The sequence below is a fragment of the Arachis hypogaea genome, chromosome 19 (genome assembly GCF_003086295.3).
Source record: "Arachis hypogaea cultivar Tifrunner chromosome 19, arahy.Tifrunner.gnm2.J5K5, whole genome shotgun sequence".
Classification (NCBI taxonomy): Eukaryota; Viridiplantae; Streptophyta; class Magnoliopsida; order Fabales; family Fabaceae; genus Arachis; species Arachis hypogaea.
Genome location: NC_092054.1, coordinates 158566285 through 158583845, shown reverse-complemented (window position 1 = coordinate 158583845; position 17561 = coordinate 158566285). Strand labels below are relative to the sequence as shown.

General features: G+C 31.9%; 1 protein-coding gene across 1 annotated transcript; it reads left to right on the top strand.

Moving 5' to 3' along the window:
* The first annotated feature begins 1217 nt into the window (after positions 1 to 1217).
* On the top strand, positions 1218 to 7266 carry LOC112779774 (phosphoglucomutase, chloroplastic). The gene is made up of 22 exons (XM_025824113.3): positions 1218 to 1548; positions 1636 to 1701; positions 2331 to 2375; positions 2462 to 2554; positions 2656 to 2708; positions 2922 to 2973; positions 3077 to 3145; positions 3327 to 3395; positions 3882 to 4004; positions 4112 to 4164; positions 4726 to 4804; positions 4894 to 4958; positions 5036 to 5103; positions 5363 to 5481; positions 5565 to 5639; positions 5756 to 5871; positions 6053 to 6194; positions 6334 to 6415; positions 6498 to 6544; positions 6635 to 6712; positions 6819 to 6924; positions 7025 to 7266. The coding sequence occupies exons 1-22, from the start codon at positions 1330 to 1332 to the stop codon at positions 7090 to 7092; spliced, it is 1887 nt and encodes a 628-aa protein (XP_025679898.1). The 5' UTR covers positions 1218 to 1329; the 3' UTR covers positions 7093 to 7266.
* The last annotated feature ends 10295 nt before the right edge of the window (positions 7267 to 17561 follow it).

The window sequence follows — 17561 nt, the reverse complement described above, 5'->3', positions numbered from 1 at the left end:
GTGTTCGGTTCATTATGCAGAAAGTTATTCGAATTTGAATTTATATAATGGATAATGTTTCATTTATTTTGTATTATACAATTGTTTCACCATAATAACATGTTCGGTTTATTTCTGTTCTGCGCAATTCAAAATTCTTCCTCCTCACCTTCTACTGCTTCTTCACCAAGGAAAAAAAAGGAGGAAAAGACAAGAAAAACATACTGCAGCAACAATAACAAAAGAATGACGATAAGGAGAAAACACGTGAAGAAAAAGGAACGAAGAGAATGAGGAGGAGGAGGAATGTCAAGAAGAAGACGAAGAAAAAGACACTCCGTACGTAAACGAGCGTGAGAAGAAGAAGAAGCTCGGGGAGAAGAGAAGAAGCGTGAGGAAAGAAGAAAGCGAAAAAAGTGCGTGACCTAAAATTGCTTAGATGAATTTGGATGCAAAATTGTTTGGATGTGGAGAATATTTCTTTGTTAAAATTAAAATAAAGATATAATTGCAAAAAATTAAATTATCTAATGCTGATAAGTCTAGATTGGATTAGGTAATATGTTTTTTTCTTAATTAAAACTGAAAATGGATCTAATATAATCTTTTTCTTTTTACAATAGAGATTAATTCAAATATACACACACAAATATATATATGCACTTTTGAAAAAAAAGAATTATATAACATAAAAATTGTATTGATTTAAAAATAAATTTAGAAAGATCCTACAGAATCTATAATTCTAATATTAATCCCTTGCGCGGAGAGGACGGGTAACTAGTTCCTTGAAAGCGATCTATACGACTTGTATTTAGCTATTTGCAGTTGTCAGGAACCAAGAGGGGATCTGTAATAAATGTAAATCTTAACCGTTCCTTAATCTACGAACCTAAGACGTTGCTTAATCTTAAATCATGGAGAGCTTCAAAAGCTGGTGACAATCACATGATCTTGTTGAACTTGAACGGTTGAACCCAAAAAGATAAGTGGCCCCACTTTACATGTGGCATTCATTTGTATCCCACCTCAAACCTCACACTCTCAGCTCAAAAATTAAAATTAAAAAATAAAATAAATATCATATCATATCAAAATTAGAAAGAGAAAAACATATATAAATTAAATAACAATATTATTTTTAAATTAAAATTAATCATTAATATATTTATATATATAAATATAGTTTAATTTATTTTTAATATATATATTTTATATTAGAAGCTAATTTTTAGCAGTTGATTTTATTGTAATAAACACAAATAGAGACAAAGAATGAGTTCATCATCACTTAATCAAGCTCAACATCACTCAGCTGTGTCAGTGTGAGTGTCTTGTAACAAATTAACAATGGCGTTCTCTTCTTCTATGATTAACAGCTTCATCCTCTCTTCCTTTAAACCCCAACAATCCATCCTCTCTTTTCCCTCCAGCTCGTATGGTGATTCCTTCAAACCTCGAAAGCCTCTTCTTCCCTTCAGAATCCGCTCTGTTCCAACGTTAATAAGAGCCACTTCATCGTCATCCTCTTCTTCTCCCGCAACCATTGCCGAACCTGAAGGCATTAAGGTTTTCTTTCCATTCTCTCTTCGCACTTTTTCTTTTGTTTTCCGATGAGCTATGGAATTCTAACCTCTTTCTTCTTGTGTTCTGAAGATTAATTCAATTCCAACCAAACCAATCGAAGGGCAAAAGACCGGTACCAGTGGACTTCGAAAAAAGGTATTTGGTTGTTTCTGTCTTTGTTGAAATGTGAGATTTGAGATTTGTTCCTTTGTTGTTTGTAGCAATAGAATCTGTGACTCGTGGCACATTATTCTATTCATAAATCATATAATTATCTTCGTTGGAGTTTCAAGTTTGATCAACCGAGGTGATCGTTTGACTCCTTCGATGAATTTTTCTTCCAAATATGCTTGATCAAAAAGCTCTTATTTGGATTTCTCTCTTCCGTTTTCACTGATCATTGCTTAGGTGACTGGTAAAGTTATTGATCGACAATGTATCTAGACTTGACAATGTAATAGAATCAAACTGTTATCCGTCGGGCGTTTAGCTTTCTGTGTATATATTTATGTTAATTGTGTAATAATGAAATTCTTACACCTCCTTATGCTAGCTAGTATCTTGTGCTTAGGCATGTTTATAACTCGCCACACTTGGCAATTATTTTTATTTTTCTCAATTGTATTGATAAGTTTTGCTTATATTGTTGTTTACTAGTTAGCTGATAATGAGTTCAAAAGCTATAGTGTAGGGAAAGCAAGTATTTACTGGCATAACAGTAGGTCTAGAAATCGAAATCTGATAGTGGTATTCCACTTATGATTATATGCATGATTGTTTTGCAGGTGAAAGTGTTTATGCAAGAAAATTACCTCGCAAACTGGATACAGGTTGGTAGGATTCCATGGGGTGTATAATTACATGTTTTATACATAGTTTTACTTTTTCATCTAAGTAAACATTTGCGCATCTATAGGCACTGTTTAATTCCTTGCCTCCAGAGGATTACAAGAATGGTGTATTGGTGTTGGGAGGTGATGGTCGATACTTCAACCGGGAAGCTGCGCAGGTTAAGCTTTTGAATGTGTTGTTTTAGCTATCAAATTTAATTTTGTTAAGAAAATTGCTTACCCTGTATCTGATTTCTGCTGCTGTTCTCATTCACTTCAGATTATAATCAAAATTGCTGCCGGGAATGGTGTCGGAAAAATTTTGGTTGGACAGTAAGCATCTTAATCATTTGATTTTTTCAATGAATTTTTCTACAACAAATGTGAAGAACTTTGTAACACAAGATGGCAGTAAATGACATCATCATAAGGATAAAAAATCTTTGATGGACTAGTGCATCACCTTATTGTTCACACTCTTCTAGTGTGTATTAACCTGACTCTCTTCTTAATAGAAATTGAGGACAACTTATCTTTCTAATACAGGGAAGGTATATTGTCAACACCAGCTGTTTCTGCTGTGATAAGGAAGCAGAAGGCAAGCCAATCTAACTAGCTCCCTTTTTATCCTGCAGTATTTTAGCATATACCTTTTCAGCTCACTTGCTAATCATTTTTCTCATTTCCTTATACTTTAACAGGCAAATGGTGGATTTATTATGAGTGCTAGCCATAATCCTGGAGGGCCGGAATATGATTGGGGTATTAAGGTGAGTTAATATTTTTTAATTATGGGAATTGACTAATAGGTTATTTGGTATTCCATAAACATAATAAATACAGCTCTGTCGCATAAAGAAGATTTGTCTTGATATATCTGTAGCCAATTTCCATGTTGTGTGTAAGTTTGCCAGTTGGTGTTTCTGATAAATCCTATTTTATTTACCCTAGTTTAATTACAGTAGTGGACAGCCTGCTCCGGAATCCATCACTGACAAGATTTATGGAAACACACTATCTGTAAGTGTTTGTCATGCTGTCTTGCTTTTTGCATCCTTATTCTATTCTTTGAAATTATTGACTTGATCATATATTGTCTCGTTGGAGGATGAAAGTTCTCATGTAATATTGCCATTACCAATTTAGCACTTAATCTTTCTTCTTGAACTCCTTACATTACTCTACAGAATTAATTTGTTGGTGATTTTTTTCTTTTTTCATTTTTTTTTTCTTGAATGGTGCTATTAATGCATCTAAAATCTTGCACACTATTTTGCATCATCAGCCTGTTCCTATGCGGGATTACTCTAATCAGCCACTAACATGTGCTATCTTTTTTTTTTTCCTTCTGGTGAACATAAAACTTGAGCTAGGCATGAAGAAAAATAGTTGATATTGATTGGGATACTCATGGAGGAGCATGACCTAGTGACCTGTGCTTTTCTTACCTTAAAAGTTTAATGAAATTTCTATGATATTGGGCTTAGATATTCTGCATTCATGCAGATATCTGAGATAAAGATCGCTGACATTCCTGATGTTGACTTATCAAAAACTGGGGTTACAAAGTTTGGAAGCTTCAGTGTTGAAGTAATAGACCCTGTGTCTGACTATTTGGAGCTACTGGAGGTGAGAATAATTTGTCTGTATAATTAGAATCTAAAAGGACAGTTCATGTTACTTGATCTTAGCGCTATAGCTTCATTTTATTTATTCATTATTCTACATCTGTGCAGAGTGTATTTGATTTTCAGCTAATAAGGAGTCTTATATCAAGGCCAGATTTTAGGTACAATTTTCTTCATATCTGAATTGCTAATGTTAACATTATGGGATTGCATGTCCCATTTTGTTTCGTATCTGGTTCTCCCCTTGGCCTCTTTGTCTCTTTGTTTATCTGTCCCTTTTTTTCCTTTTTTCTTTTCTGCTTTGCAGCTCTAATTGTCTACAATTGTTGTTTCACATATTCTTGTTTACTGTGGCATTAATGAAAGAAGTTCTCTGTCTAATACCTTGCTCTCAATAATACTGAGATTTCCTGTTTGACAAAAAAAATTTATTCTTTTAATGCACTGTGGTTTTTAGTGTCTAGTTTTTTCTGTTTAGTCAATCTTATTTGTAACTAAAGAGGTTGACTTCCTTGCAATTCTTATGGCTTGACTTCCTGGATCTTGCATGTCTTCTTTTGGTTGTCTAATCTTTCTTGGTTGTTCTTAAGATTCCATATATAAAATTTATCATGTTTTGAACAAAGTGAGCATATCATGGCTGATGTATGTTGCTGGTTATTATGCTCACAATTTATGAAAGTCTCAGTCTTGAAATTCATTACATCTTTTTTATGTTTCAGGTTTACATTTGATGCAATGCATGCAGTTACTGGCGCTTATGCCAAACCTATTTTTGTTGATAAACTTGGTGCAAGTCCGGTATGTTTTGCCCCTTTAAAATCATTTTTAATGAGTTGAAAGTAATTTATTTGTAGTTGTTGATAACAGGTTTTAATTATGCAATGTAGGATTCAATCGCAAATGGAATCCCTTTGGAAGATTTTGGACATGGTCATCCTGATCCTAATCTAACGTGAGTTTAGCTCTTTATTTTATAAAATTGTCTTTTCACCCGAGAAAAATATATTTGATGGATTGTTCATTGGACAGATATGCAAAGGATCTTGTCAACATTTTGTATGCTGAAAATGGTCCTGATTTTGGAGCTGCTAGTGATGGTATGTGAGTTTCATGAGTTTCTTTTGTTTGTTTCTCCCCATCTAATTTCCTCAGTAAACTATTAAAATTCAATGTTGTATTTGTTGTGCAAATATTGTTATGGTACATTTATGAGAAAGGATCTATCTCGTGTAATCTGGGTCCACCACAATTGTCAACATATTGCAGAAGATGCAATTGATGTATGCTTGCACGACAATGTTTTGTCTGTTTACTTAATGTTGTTCAAGTATTTCATTTTTATTGTTTTTTCTGCAGGTGATGGTGATAGAAATATGATTTTAGGAAGATGTTTCTTCGTAACTCCTTCAGATTCTGTAGCAGTTATTGCAGCCAATGCAAGAGAAGCAATTCCATACTTCAAGGATGGTGTTAAGGTAGAAATTGTATCCACTCTTTACTGTTAGGTATAAATTTTTACAGGGAAAAAAAATGCCATTTTCCTTCATTTTAATTTCAGGGTCTTGCTAGATCAATGCCAACAAGTGGTGCTCTAGATCGTGTTGCAGAGAAATTGAACCTTCCCTTTTTTGAGGCATGTTTTAATTTATGTTATTTTGTATAATTGTTTATATTTTCTAAAACTATTTTAAATGGAGTCTCATATTTATAACCATAGTTCTTTAATAACAAAGATGGACTTGGGTTCAGGTCCCCACTGGTTGGAAATTTTTTGGGAATCTTATGGATGCTGGGAAGTTATCAGTTTGCGGGGAAGAGAGTTTTGGAACAGGCTCTGACCACATTCGTGAGAAGGATGGCATCTGGTAAGTATTCCACATGTTTTTTTAAGTTTATATAATTTGATTTAGTTTAATGTTTCCGGGCTACTACTTTGGTATATCTTGAAATTATTAGAATTCTGAAAAACAATGTTGACCATTTAGAATGGTTAAGTCTATGTGTTCTCCAAGAAAAGAAAAATTGTTGTGTATCTTGTGTTTACAGGGCTGTTTTAGCTTGGCTTTCTATTATTGCGCACCGCAACAAAGACAAGAAGGCAGGGGAGAAACTGATCTCTGTGGCTGATGTTGTGAAGGAACACTGGGCAACTTATGGAAGAAATTTCTTTTCTAGATATGACTATGAGGTAGGTGTCATCATGGCTGCAATTGAAGTTTCATTTGTAACATGATCTTGGCATTTCAGTTTTATCTTTTGATTTTCTTAGTAAAATGAGCATGGTTAAGTGTAATGGTTTATTTTACAAATCCATCTCCTTCATGTAGGAATGTGAATCTGAAGGTGCCAATAAAATGGTAGCATACCTACGAGAGACTGCATCAAAGAGCAAGACTGGTGATAAGTATGGTAAGCAAGCTGCTACTAACAATTTCTCTTAATCTTGATTATCCTTTCTTGTGTATATCATAACTGTGAAATTCTCTTGCAGGAAGCTATGTCCTCCAATTTGCAGATGACTTCACATACACTGATCCTGTGAGTTTTCACATTGGTTTACATCTTTTAGTTTAAGGTCAAGAAATTATGATTATTGCTTGATTTGGATCCAACTATTTAAATGTGTAGGTAGACGGAAGCGTGGTATCAAAACAAGGCGTTCGGTTTGTTTTTACTGATGGCTCGAGGATTATATATCGTTTATCAGTAAGTGACATCTGTTTTATTTCCCCACCATTTCTCCCTCAAGAATCTGAAATCCATACTGGAATTTATGTACAATTAAATGCAAATGTTTGCTATATTTTTTCAGGGAACTGGTTCTGCAGGTGCAACTGTTAGAGTTTACATTGAACAGTTTGAACCTGATGCCTCCAAACATGACCTTGATGCTCAAGTTGCCTTAAAACCATTAATAGGTTATATTCATTTCCAAGCCAGTAACTCTGATGTGCAGATTTGGTATTAACTGTTTTGTTTATCATTTTTTACACCATTGATTTTTCTATTGATATGCAGATTTAGCACTATCTCTGTCAAAGCTCAAAGACTTCACAGGGAGGGAGAAGCCTACAGTGATCACATAATGTACTTTATGTTAATTGTAATAATGCATATGAAGGTTGGTTGTCAAATTCAGTTTTGGTTACTCAAATATGGAGGATTATTTATGTACCAAAATAATGTATTGTAGTGACAATAATTTTGTGCTCTGCAAAAGGAGCTGATCTTTTTAAAATTAGAAAATTATATGGTACAAATCTAAATCTGTACAGATTTAAAGATTTGCTTACTTAAACCACACTTTCTAAAGCCACACTTTTCACTTAAAACCGTAGCTCTTCACAAAGAAAAGCGTCACCTAATGGAAAAAAGTAAATTAGAAGATTTAAGAGAAGAAATAATTAAGTTATCAAAATTAATAGATCAAAAATTAATGATTTTAACTAATGTTAACTGTAATGACACCGAATTCTTAAAATCAATACAAAATAATTTTTCTCAAAATCTTTATTTTACTATAAGCTTTATTGAAGGACTTCAAAAACCTGAAAAAACTTATTTTTCACACGGAATTTCTAAGAAATGTTATCATGGAAATGATTCCCCACATCTTTATCATACTTTTAACCCACAATTAAATTCTATAGTAGATATGCTTGAAGAAATACTAGTATCCATAAAATTTCAAAGAAATAAGGAAAAAGAAAATCCAAAAGAAGAAAAATTTCAAAATATAATCAACATAACAGATTTAAAAGTAAAACCACCACTAAAATTATGAATATTGAAGAAAAATTAGAAGAAGTTACAATGCTTTTTAAACAATTAAAAATGGCTCAAGAAAATAATATTATGGAACAGGGATTTCAGATAGAAGACGAAACAGTAAATTCTGAAAATATAGAAAATGAAGAACACATCCTAGATTATTCAAGTGACAAAGAACCAGCAATTCCAATACAAGTAAAAAATGAAGCTGGAACATCTAGGGATAATCAATCTCAATTTAAATGGGAAACATGTTTTGATAATTTTGCTTTTAAAAAAGGGTTTATAAATAAAGATTCAAAATATACAAAAATACCATCAAAATACGTTCCTAAAATCCAGGAAATGGAAGGAGAAAGAATGCTCGATTTAGACTGTAAAACGAATGAAAAAGAAATTTTCGAAAACTGGTTGAATTCCTTCTTATTAGAAGCCTTTACTAATCCAAAACTTAATGAATTATCTGGAAGAGACATTTGGAATTACATAGGGTTTCATACTAAAGGAGCTATAAGAGATTATATGACATCAATAGAAAACCAAATAATAGAAGAATTAGCAACAAAAATAACAACTTATGATAAGATATTATATATAATGATGATTCTATATAAAGAATTTTTTGGAAAAAATATTATAGATCATAAACAAGAAGTCTATAATAAAGAATATCAAGAAGCAAAAAACCATTTAGCTAATATTCACATATATGATCTATGTAATGTGGAGTTTTATATATGTGAATATAGAATACATTATTACAAATTAAAAGAAGAAGATAAAAATCATTATCTTAGTATGTATATAACAAAACTTCCATATCCTGCTAACGAATTTATTATGGGAAGATTTATAAGAGAAATAAATAGAGGAACAATTGAAAATAATTTTGGTGGAGCAACCTCTGCAATAAGAGAGGAAATAAAAGAACGTTGTATGCAAGAAGCAACTCAAAAAAGATTTGCAAATATAATTAGAATTTGCTGTCAGGATAATGAAGAGATACCTCAAAAATATGGTCTTAATAAAAATTTCAAAGAAAAAGAAAATATCAATTTAGAAAAAGAAAATACTATCCAAACTGGAGAAAAAAGAGGTATTTTAGAAAAAGAAATAACAATAAAAATAAGAGACAAAAAAGTGATTATTGCCCAAATAAAAAAGAAAATTGTAAGTGTTGGTATTGCCAAGAAGAAGGACACTATGCAAATGAATGTCCGAAAAAGAAGGATAAAAAGGATCTTACTAAACAAATAGAAATTGCTAAGTCTTGTTTCATGGAACCTTTAGAAGAATCTGATGATAACTTAGACTATATTTTTGAATATGTCTCAGAAACAGACTCAGAGACTGAGTAATAATGCTACATTTATTACTATAAAAATAACAGAAAAATTTATAAATGCTTTCATAGATTCTGGAGCAACACAATGCTTTGCTAGTTCAAATATAAAACTTGATTGGAAAAAATTAAAGAAACCATTAAGAGTTAGAATAGCTGACAAATCAATACATAAAATTGACCAAAAAGCAGAGATGGTTGAAATTTTTATTCAAAATTATAGGTTCGTTGTTCCATCTATATACATGTTAGATTCTGGAATGGATTTTATCATAGGAAATAACTTTTTAAAGCTATATCATCCATTCATTCAAGAACTAACATATATAGTTTTAAAAGCTCCACACGATTCTTCAATAAATCAAAAATCAAAACGTATAAAAATACCAACTACTACTATAGATAAGATCTTAAAATTTAAAATATTTTCTATATTAGAGACATGTTATTTAAATTTATACTTTCAAATAAATATCCCAAAAAATAATCTTGAAATAAAGATAGAAGAACTTTTGGATGAAATTTGTGCTGAAAATCCTTTAGATATTAAAAATACAAATAACGAATTAGTAAGCATTAAATTAAAAGATCCGACAAAAGAGATAAATGTTCCAAATAAAATCCCTTATTCCGCAAGAGATAGAGAAGAGTTTTCATTAGAATGAGATCTTTTGGAAAAAGGAATTATAAGATTAAGTAAAAGTCCTCATACGACTCCAGCCTTTTATGTCGAAAACAATAATGAAATTAAAAGGGGAAAACGAAGAATGGTTATTAACTATAAGAAGATGAATGAAGCAACTATTGGTGATGCTCATAAACTTCCAAGAAAAGATTCTATTTTAGAAAAAATCAAAGGAGCAACTTGGTTTTCATCTCTTGATGCAAAATCAGGATATTGGCAACTTCGTTTAGACGAAGAAACAAAGAAATTAACTGCTTTTACTTGTCCAACAAAAGAATCAACAAGTGTGTTGCTCTATGAATGGAATGTATTGCCATTCAGATTAAAACAAGCTCCAGGTATTTATCAAAGATTTATGGAAGAAAATCTAAAAGAGTTAAATGAATTTGTTTTAGTGTACATTGATGATATACTAATTTTTACAAAACAGGATAGAGAAGATCATCATCAAAAATTATTAATAATTTTAGAAAGATGTAAAGAAAAAGGATTAGTTCTTAGCAAAAAGAAAGCAAGAATAGCAAAACAAGAAATAGAGTTTCTTGGATTAATTCTATCCACTCAAGGAAAGCTAAAACTTCAGCCAAATGTCCTAGAAAAGGTAAATTTATTTCCTAATAAAATAGAAGATAGAAAACAATTACAAAGATTTTTAGGGTGTATAAATTATATTTCTGATCAAGGATTCTTAAAGAATATAACAGAATACACTAAAAGCTTATTTCCAAAAATAAGTACTAAAAAAGAATGAAAATGGGATGAAAAAGATAGTATGCAAATTCAAAAGATTAAAGAATTATGTGAAAAACTTCCAGAACTTTATATTCCAGAAGAAAATGACTACTTAATAGTAGAAACAGATGCTTCAGACATAACCTGGTCAGGATGTCTAAAAGCTAAGAAAGCTATAAAAAATTTGGAGCAAGGAAAAGAATCACTAGATTCTAAAAATTCTCCAAAGGAACTACTTTGCAGGTATATTTCAGGGACTTTTACTCCAACAGAACAGAGATATACCACTCATGAAAAGGAAACTCTAGCAGCAATTAAATCTCTTAAGAAATGAAAAATTGATTTACTACCCAGAGAATTTACATTAAGGACAGATTCAAGCTACCTAACAGGTTTCATACGATATAATTTAAAAGTTGATTATAATCATGGACGATTAGTAAGATGGCAATTATTTTTGTTACAATATCCAATAAAAATTGAATATATTAAGGGTGACAAAAATGTTATTGCAGATACATTAACAAGAGAATGGAGTTCGTCTACAACGCATTAGATCAAGAAATTCAGAAATACGAACAAGAACTCGAAAAATGCAAGCATTGTCAGCAAATAAGGACACAGATCCAATCCCTCAAGAAGGCCATCGAAGCAATGAAATCAACACAACAACCAAAACCATCAGAGCTCAGCCAGCTAAGCGTGGTGGACAAATCAGGTGAAGAAAAAATTCCAGAAAATAAAACAATTGCTGAAATTATCAAAAAATCCACCCAAGATAAAAAATATTATGTAATTTATAATGGCCCCATGAAAGGAGTATATGATGCCTGGGAAAAAGCAGCACCATTTACACATCAATCAAGGATAATTCATAAAGGAGGGTTTTTAACACTGGAAGAAGTAAAGGAATCTTTCAGGGAATATGAAGCTCTTCATCCAGAGCAAACCCTAAAAAGAGCAGATAAAGCTCCAATTCAAACCCAGAGAACAGGGATAATAAGAAACATTCCTACAAGGACTGAAATCAAAGAAAAGAAAAGGATCTGTAGATCAAATCTCAGAGAAACCCTTAATATAGTCCTGAACTGGACTGAAGAAAAAAGAGCAATTTTGGGATATTATCCTATTGCCAAAGAACAGCTAACAAAGCTAGTTATATTTCCAGATGCATCCCCATCGGACACCTATCAGTTTTTCCAGTATGGATTAATTGATACAATTTTAATTTTTAATGATCTAAAAATTATTAGTGAGTTTCCTGTAGGATTCGTTGATGCAGTGAAGAGATTTAAAAATATGATTGACAACGTAAATCCAAGGGATATATCCCTAAAATTTACGAACAGTCAACCTATTTTTAATGAAGAAGAAGAATGCTTGGTTCCAGCACACCAAGTAATATTCATGTCCGTCTTCCCAGGAAATTTTCAACCAATTGATCAAGTTCAAGATTTAACAATCTACAGTCATGAAGGAAGGCTAGCCAGCACACTAGCAAGGGTCTTCGAAAGAACTCAAAAGATAACAAGGGAATCTCACACAAGAATTAATTATAAAAGCAGAAATACTTTGCTTGTGTCTAGTAAAAGGAATGAAATTGAAGAAAGAGAGATGAGACTCTTAGTGGAATTTGAATCAGCATTCTACAACTTATCTGGACTCTTAGAAAAGCTCCCTGAAGGGATAAAGAGGAATCTCTGCTATTTGATAAAAGACAGAGAAGACCACAAGTGCCAGCTATGCGTCTCAGAGTTATCTGAAGAAAGCAATAATAAAACGGAATCAACCCACATGATAAAGGAAGAAGACAACGCATCTGAAGGTCACATAATGAAAGAGGAAGACAGCACATCTGAAGCATCTCTCAACATTATTGCATAGTGACGTAAGCGCTTAGGTCATAGAGCACCAACAATGTAGCTGGTGCAAGATAATAAACAATGACGTAAGCAATGACGTCATAAGAAGGGTAAGGATGGGAATTGTCCATCAGACCCAACCATTATAAATAGGTTGCTTAGACAATTGTAGAAGCATCAGACAATAGGAAGCAGGAGGCTAAGAGTACTCATATGCTAGGAGAGCAAGGAGGAAGCTGCCGAGGCGATTCTATAGTCTGAGGAAGAATCCCCTTAGGGAAAAATAGTTCTAAACTCCCCTCTGGAGTTAGTATCTACAATCTCCCCTCTGGAGATAAAAACCCCTTATGTAAAATATACTGAATAAAGGAAGTTTTTCTCCAGAAAGGTACATCTTTATTCTAGTCTTTCAATTATGAATTATTTAGAAAGTTTAGAATTAACAGAAGAATCTGATTATTATAGATTAACTGCTTTATTAGATAATGAAAAGTAGGCTGTTCTAAAAACAGAATTAAATCTCAAATCAAATGAAAATTTTAATAAACAAAATCTTTTAAAAGAAGTTTTTAACAGAAAAAATATAATATACTATGGAAAAATTCAACTTGAAGCTCCTATAAAAATAAAATCTGCCAATGGAGAACTTGAAATAGCTTTGATAAATAATGAAGAATTGAGTAAACAGATTGAGAAAATTAAGGATCAACAAAAAAGATCTAAAATTGGATAGATTCATATTAGTACTATACAAGTCTTAATTAAATCTACATATATGAAAGGAATTAATTCACCAATAAGTTTAGCAATCTGTGACAAAAGAATTACTGATGACCCAATAGATCAAATAATTGGAATTGTTCATGGAAATTTGGCAAACGTAAATGTTAAATTTAATGCCCATCTTGGATATGCTATACTTTTATCAACTGAAAATCTTGGAAGATCTGTAAGTTTGGCTTATAAATTTCATAGAAAGAATCTAATGGAACAAGATGATGAACCATTTTCAATTACATATGCCATAAATTATGCTTTAACAAATAGCCATCATAGTATAATATTTAAAAACAGAGAAAGAATTTATGTCGATGAATTATTTCAGAAAATTGTAAAAACAGAAATACCAAAATATAAAGCTATTGAAAATTCAGTTCTATTACTAAAAGAACCATCAGGAAAATTGGTTTCATCAAATTTTCAAATAAGAGAATCTAAAATTAATAGTCCCTTAAGTTTATCTAAGTTAAAGATTAAAGAAGAAGATTCTGAAATAAAAGAATTAACAAAAAAGGTCGAAAAATTAAATGAAACCCTAAATACTAAATTATGACAATAAATAAAGAAAAAATATATGTAACTTATCAAGATAAGAAACAAGAGCTCTTTGAAAGAGAAAATCGTTTGAATTATTTGCAGTTCTCTGAAATAAATCAAAGAGCATTTAAAGCTCTAAAAATAATCTATGACAAGTTAAAAAGAGAAGTTGAAGAGTTAGAAAAATTAATAGAATCTCTAGAAAAAAGTGATGAAGCAATGATAGAATTTGCAGAAATTCTAAAATAAATAATGAAGCATACAAAAATTGAAAGACCAGAAAATAAAATAAAAAGAAAAAGAGCGAAAAAATTAAAAAGTAAAATAAAGGAGTATAAAAAGGAATTAAATAATCTTCAGATCGAAATTGATGACCTTATAATAAAAAGGATAGAAATAAGAATAAATATAAACAAGTTGGAGTTAAACTTAAAAAATTTATAAATGCCTGGAAAACCATATTATGACTTAAAAGAATTAAAGCTGTTAAAAGAAAAAATGGAGAATGAGGTTGAAAAATTAAAAAGATATTTAGAAACAACGGAAAGTGTAGAAATAAAAGAAGTTTTTGAAGATTTGAAAAAATATATTAAAGAAAAAGACAAACAGATAAAAGATTTTATAAACAATAATCCATGCAAAAAAGAATATTATAAACTAAAACAAGATTAAAAAACTATAAAAATGAAATCAGAATTATAAATACTAGTAATAATAGAAATTTTCAACATCTTCAAATCTATACACATTATAAACATAAAAGAGTTAAAAATTGGTATCAGAGCCAAGCTAACGATTAAGGGTAACACTTTCTCTTTAAGCAACACTTTTACTGATACGCTTTTAAACCAAATAAAAATAAAAATATGTAAATCTGTACCAAAATGCATCTGTACACTAGATGGACCCTTTTAAAATTTTGTCCAATTACATTATGGAGAAACTAGAGTTGCATCTCAAGTATAATAGCAAATTAACTATGCGTTCTAATGCAGTAAATAGTTAGTCTTCCAAATTTAATATCCTTTATTTTATGAGGAGTATTAGGGATCAGCAATTTTTGTATTTTGTAACTATCAATTGGCTATTAATAGTGTTTTTAATGGTGTGAGATTACATCTAATAGTGAAGATCACTCACTTTTCTTTTGATGGTTAAGTGCTGGCCACAAAACATAAAAGTTGCTGCCTCCTAGACTTTCTCTTATTTTATTTTTTGATATATCCTTAACAAGTCAAAATTTGACGTCTTCACCTATATAATCCTGAAGAGTAGAGGGTTTCATTGGGTATTTTTACGAATTTTTTTAAATATATTTTTTAGTGATTTTATAAAAAAAAAAAAAATTTTATGTTTGGATATTTTATATAAAAATATTTTTTAATTTATTAATTATGTTTAAGTATAATATAAAAATATTTTTTATTTATTTATAATGTTAAAAATAGTTTTTTAATTAATTAAAAAATTATAATTTAAAAAAATGTTTTTTATTTTTTTATTATTTTTATTTTTATTATCAAAATTTTGTCAAATATACTAAAAAATAATTAAAAAATATATTTTTTCATTGAAAAATAATTTTTCTAACAAATATAATGACACCTAAATAAACTCAGAATACTATCTTCAAAAGAGAATTTTTTTTTTTTTCTGTTAAGTGATATTGTCAAGCATGATCGTTTATTATTTAATATTTTTTTTAACATTTTTTTCTATCTCACTTAAAAAATATGTAGTAAAATATCACACTTTTTATTACATGAGAAAAATTGAGAAAATTTATTTCTCCACTAATATTCTTAAGATTTAGAATTAGTTGATTTTTTTACTTACTCATTTTTCATTTTATTTAAATGTCGGATACAATATTTGTCTTTATAAAAAAGAAGCACAATATTTTATTTAGAGGTAATGACCAAATCAGTACCCGAAAGATTCAAACGCTGACATTTTGGTACCTGACTTTTGTTATTGACAAAATAGTCTCTAAAAAATTTTAAAATTTGACAAACGTGTCTCCGAACTCGCCGGAGCAAATCTCCGGCAAACACAATGCTGACATGGCCACCGTATTTTGGTGACATGGCAAACCACCCCTCAAACCTTAAGCTCTCCCTCCCCAACGCAGACTCCCCCTCCATCTCCCTCTCCATCGCAGCCCTCCCCTACCCAACGTAGCCCCCCTCCCCTCCTCCTCCATCCCCATCGCAGCCCCCCAACACACTCTTCCTTTCCCTTTCCATCCCATCGCAGCCCTCCCCTACCCAACGTAGCCTCTTCCCCTCCTCCTCCATCCCCATCGCAGCCCCCAACACACTCTTCCTTTCCCTTTCCCTCCCCATCACAGCCCTCCCCTACCCAACGTAGCCCCCTCCCCTCCCCCTCCATCCCCATCGCAGCCCCCAACACACTCTTCCCTTCCCTTTCTCTTCCCATCGCAGTTCCCTTCCCTTTCCCTCTCCATCGCTGCCCCCTTCCCTCTCCTTTCCATCGCAGATCATATAAAGGCACAGATAGAAGCATACACAACAGAACACAATATCACAATTCAAATTACAATCTACCAATACCATTTGTATTTCTTTCTAAATGTATTACAATATTCCATCAATTACATTAAAAAAAAAAGAAGAAAAAGAAAAAATTTACCTACAAACCCCCCAAAATTCTTACCAAGATGATCATGTAAAACACTCTTATCAATTCCTTGGTGATGGTAACCCTAAAAAATATTCTGCACCAACAATCCCACCAAATTCACAATAACCAACACACCCACAACATAAACCAGTTCTTTGTATCAATTGCTATAATAAACAAAACCAAGAAAATCACGAAGACAGTTACAGATGAACATCAAAAGCGTGACCCAGAAGTAAGTGATGAACAAACGCTTGAAGATTTTGGGGATTGCAAAGATGGTGGAGGAAAAGGAGACAGCTTTGTTGGTGTAGAGGGAAGTGACGGTAAAGATGGCGGCGGCGGTGGAGAGGAGAGAGAAGGCGAAGAGGAAGAAAAGGTAACAGATTTCTGGGATGTTCAGGAATTGTAGTTTCTTCTTCTTCTTCTTCTTCTTCTTCAGATTCTCGTCCTGTTCTTCTCTGATCTGAGAGAGAGAATCGAAAGTTTTACTTTGTAGTTGTTTGGAAATGATGGAATTTTGAGATATTAGATTGTTGTTTTTTTTATTGCAGAAATGAGATGAGATGAGATGGGATGATATGAGAGGGAGGGAGAGGGAAGGGGCTGCGATGGAGAGGGAAAGGGAAAGGGAAAGGGGGCTACGATGAGAGAGGGGGAGGGATTAGGGTTTGGAATAATATTTTTAATTATAAATTCCAACTCAAAATAAATTTCTCTTGTCAGCAAAAACCGGTGAACACGTAAGCATCTTACTCGCCGGAGCTATGGTCCGGCAAGCACCAGGACACGCTTGGAAAATTTTTAAAACATTCAGGTACTATTTTGTCAATAACAATAGTCAGGTACTAAAATGTCAGCGTTTGAATCTTTCGAGTACTGATTTGGTCATTACCTCTTTTATTTATAATCAAATTATTTTGGCTTAAATACGTTGTTAATCTTATCACATCAACATTTAGCTGTGGTAGCATGAATCCCCACACTTTCGTACAACTGTACCACCAAGTGCACTGGGTCGTCCAAGTAATACCTGAGCGAGTCGGGGTCGATCTCACGAGGATTGTTGGCTTGAAGCAAGTTATGGTTATCTTGCAGGTCTTAGTCAAGCAGATCAAAAGGTTATTGATTTGAAGTTGTAAGAGTAATGTATGCTAAACTAAGTTGGCATGTAGTATTCTGTAAATAAAAAGGAATCAATAA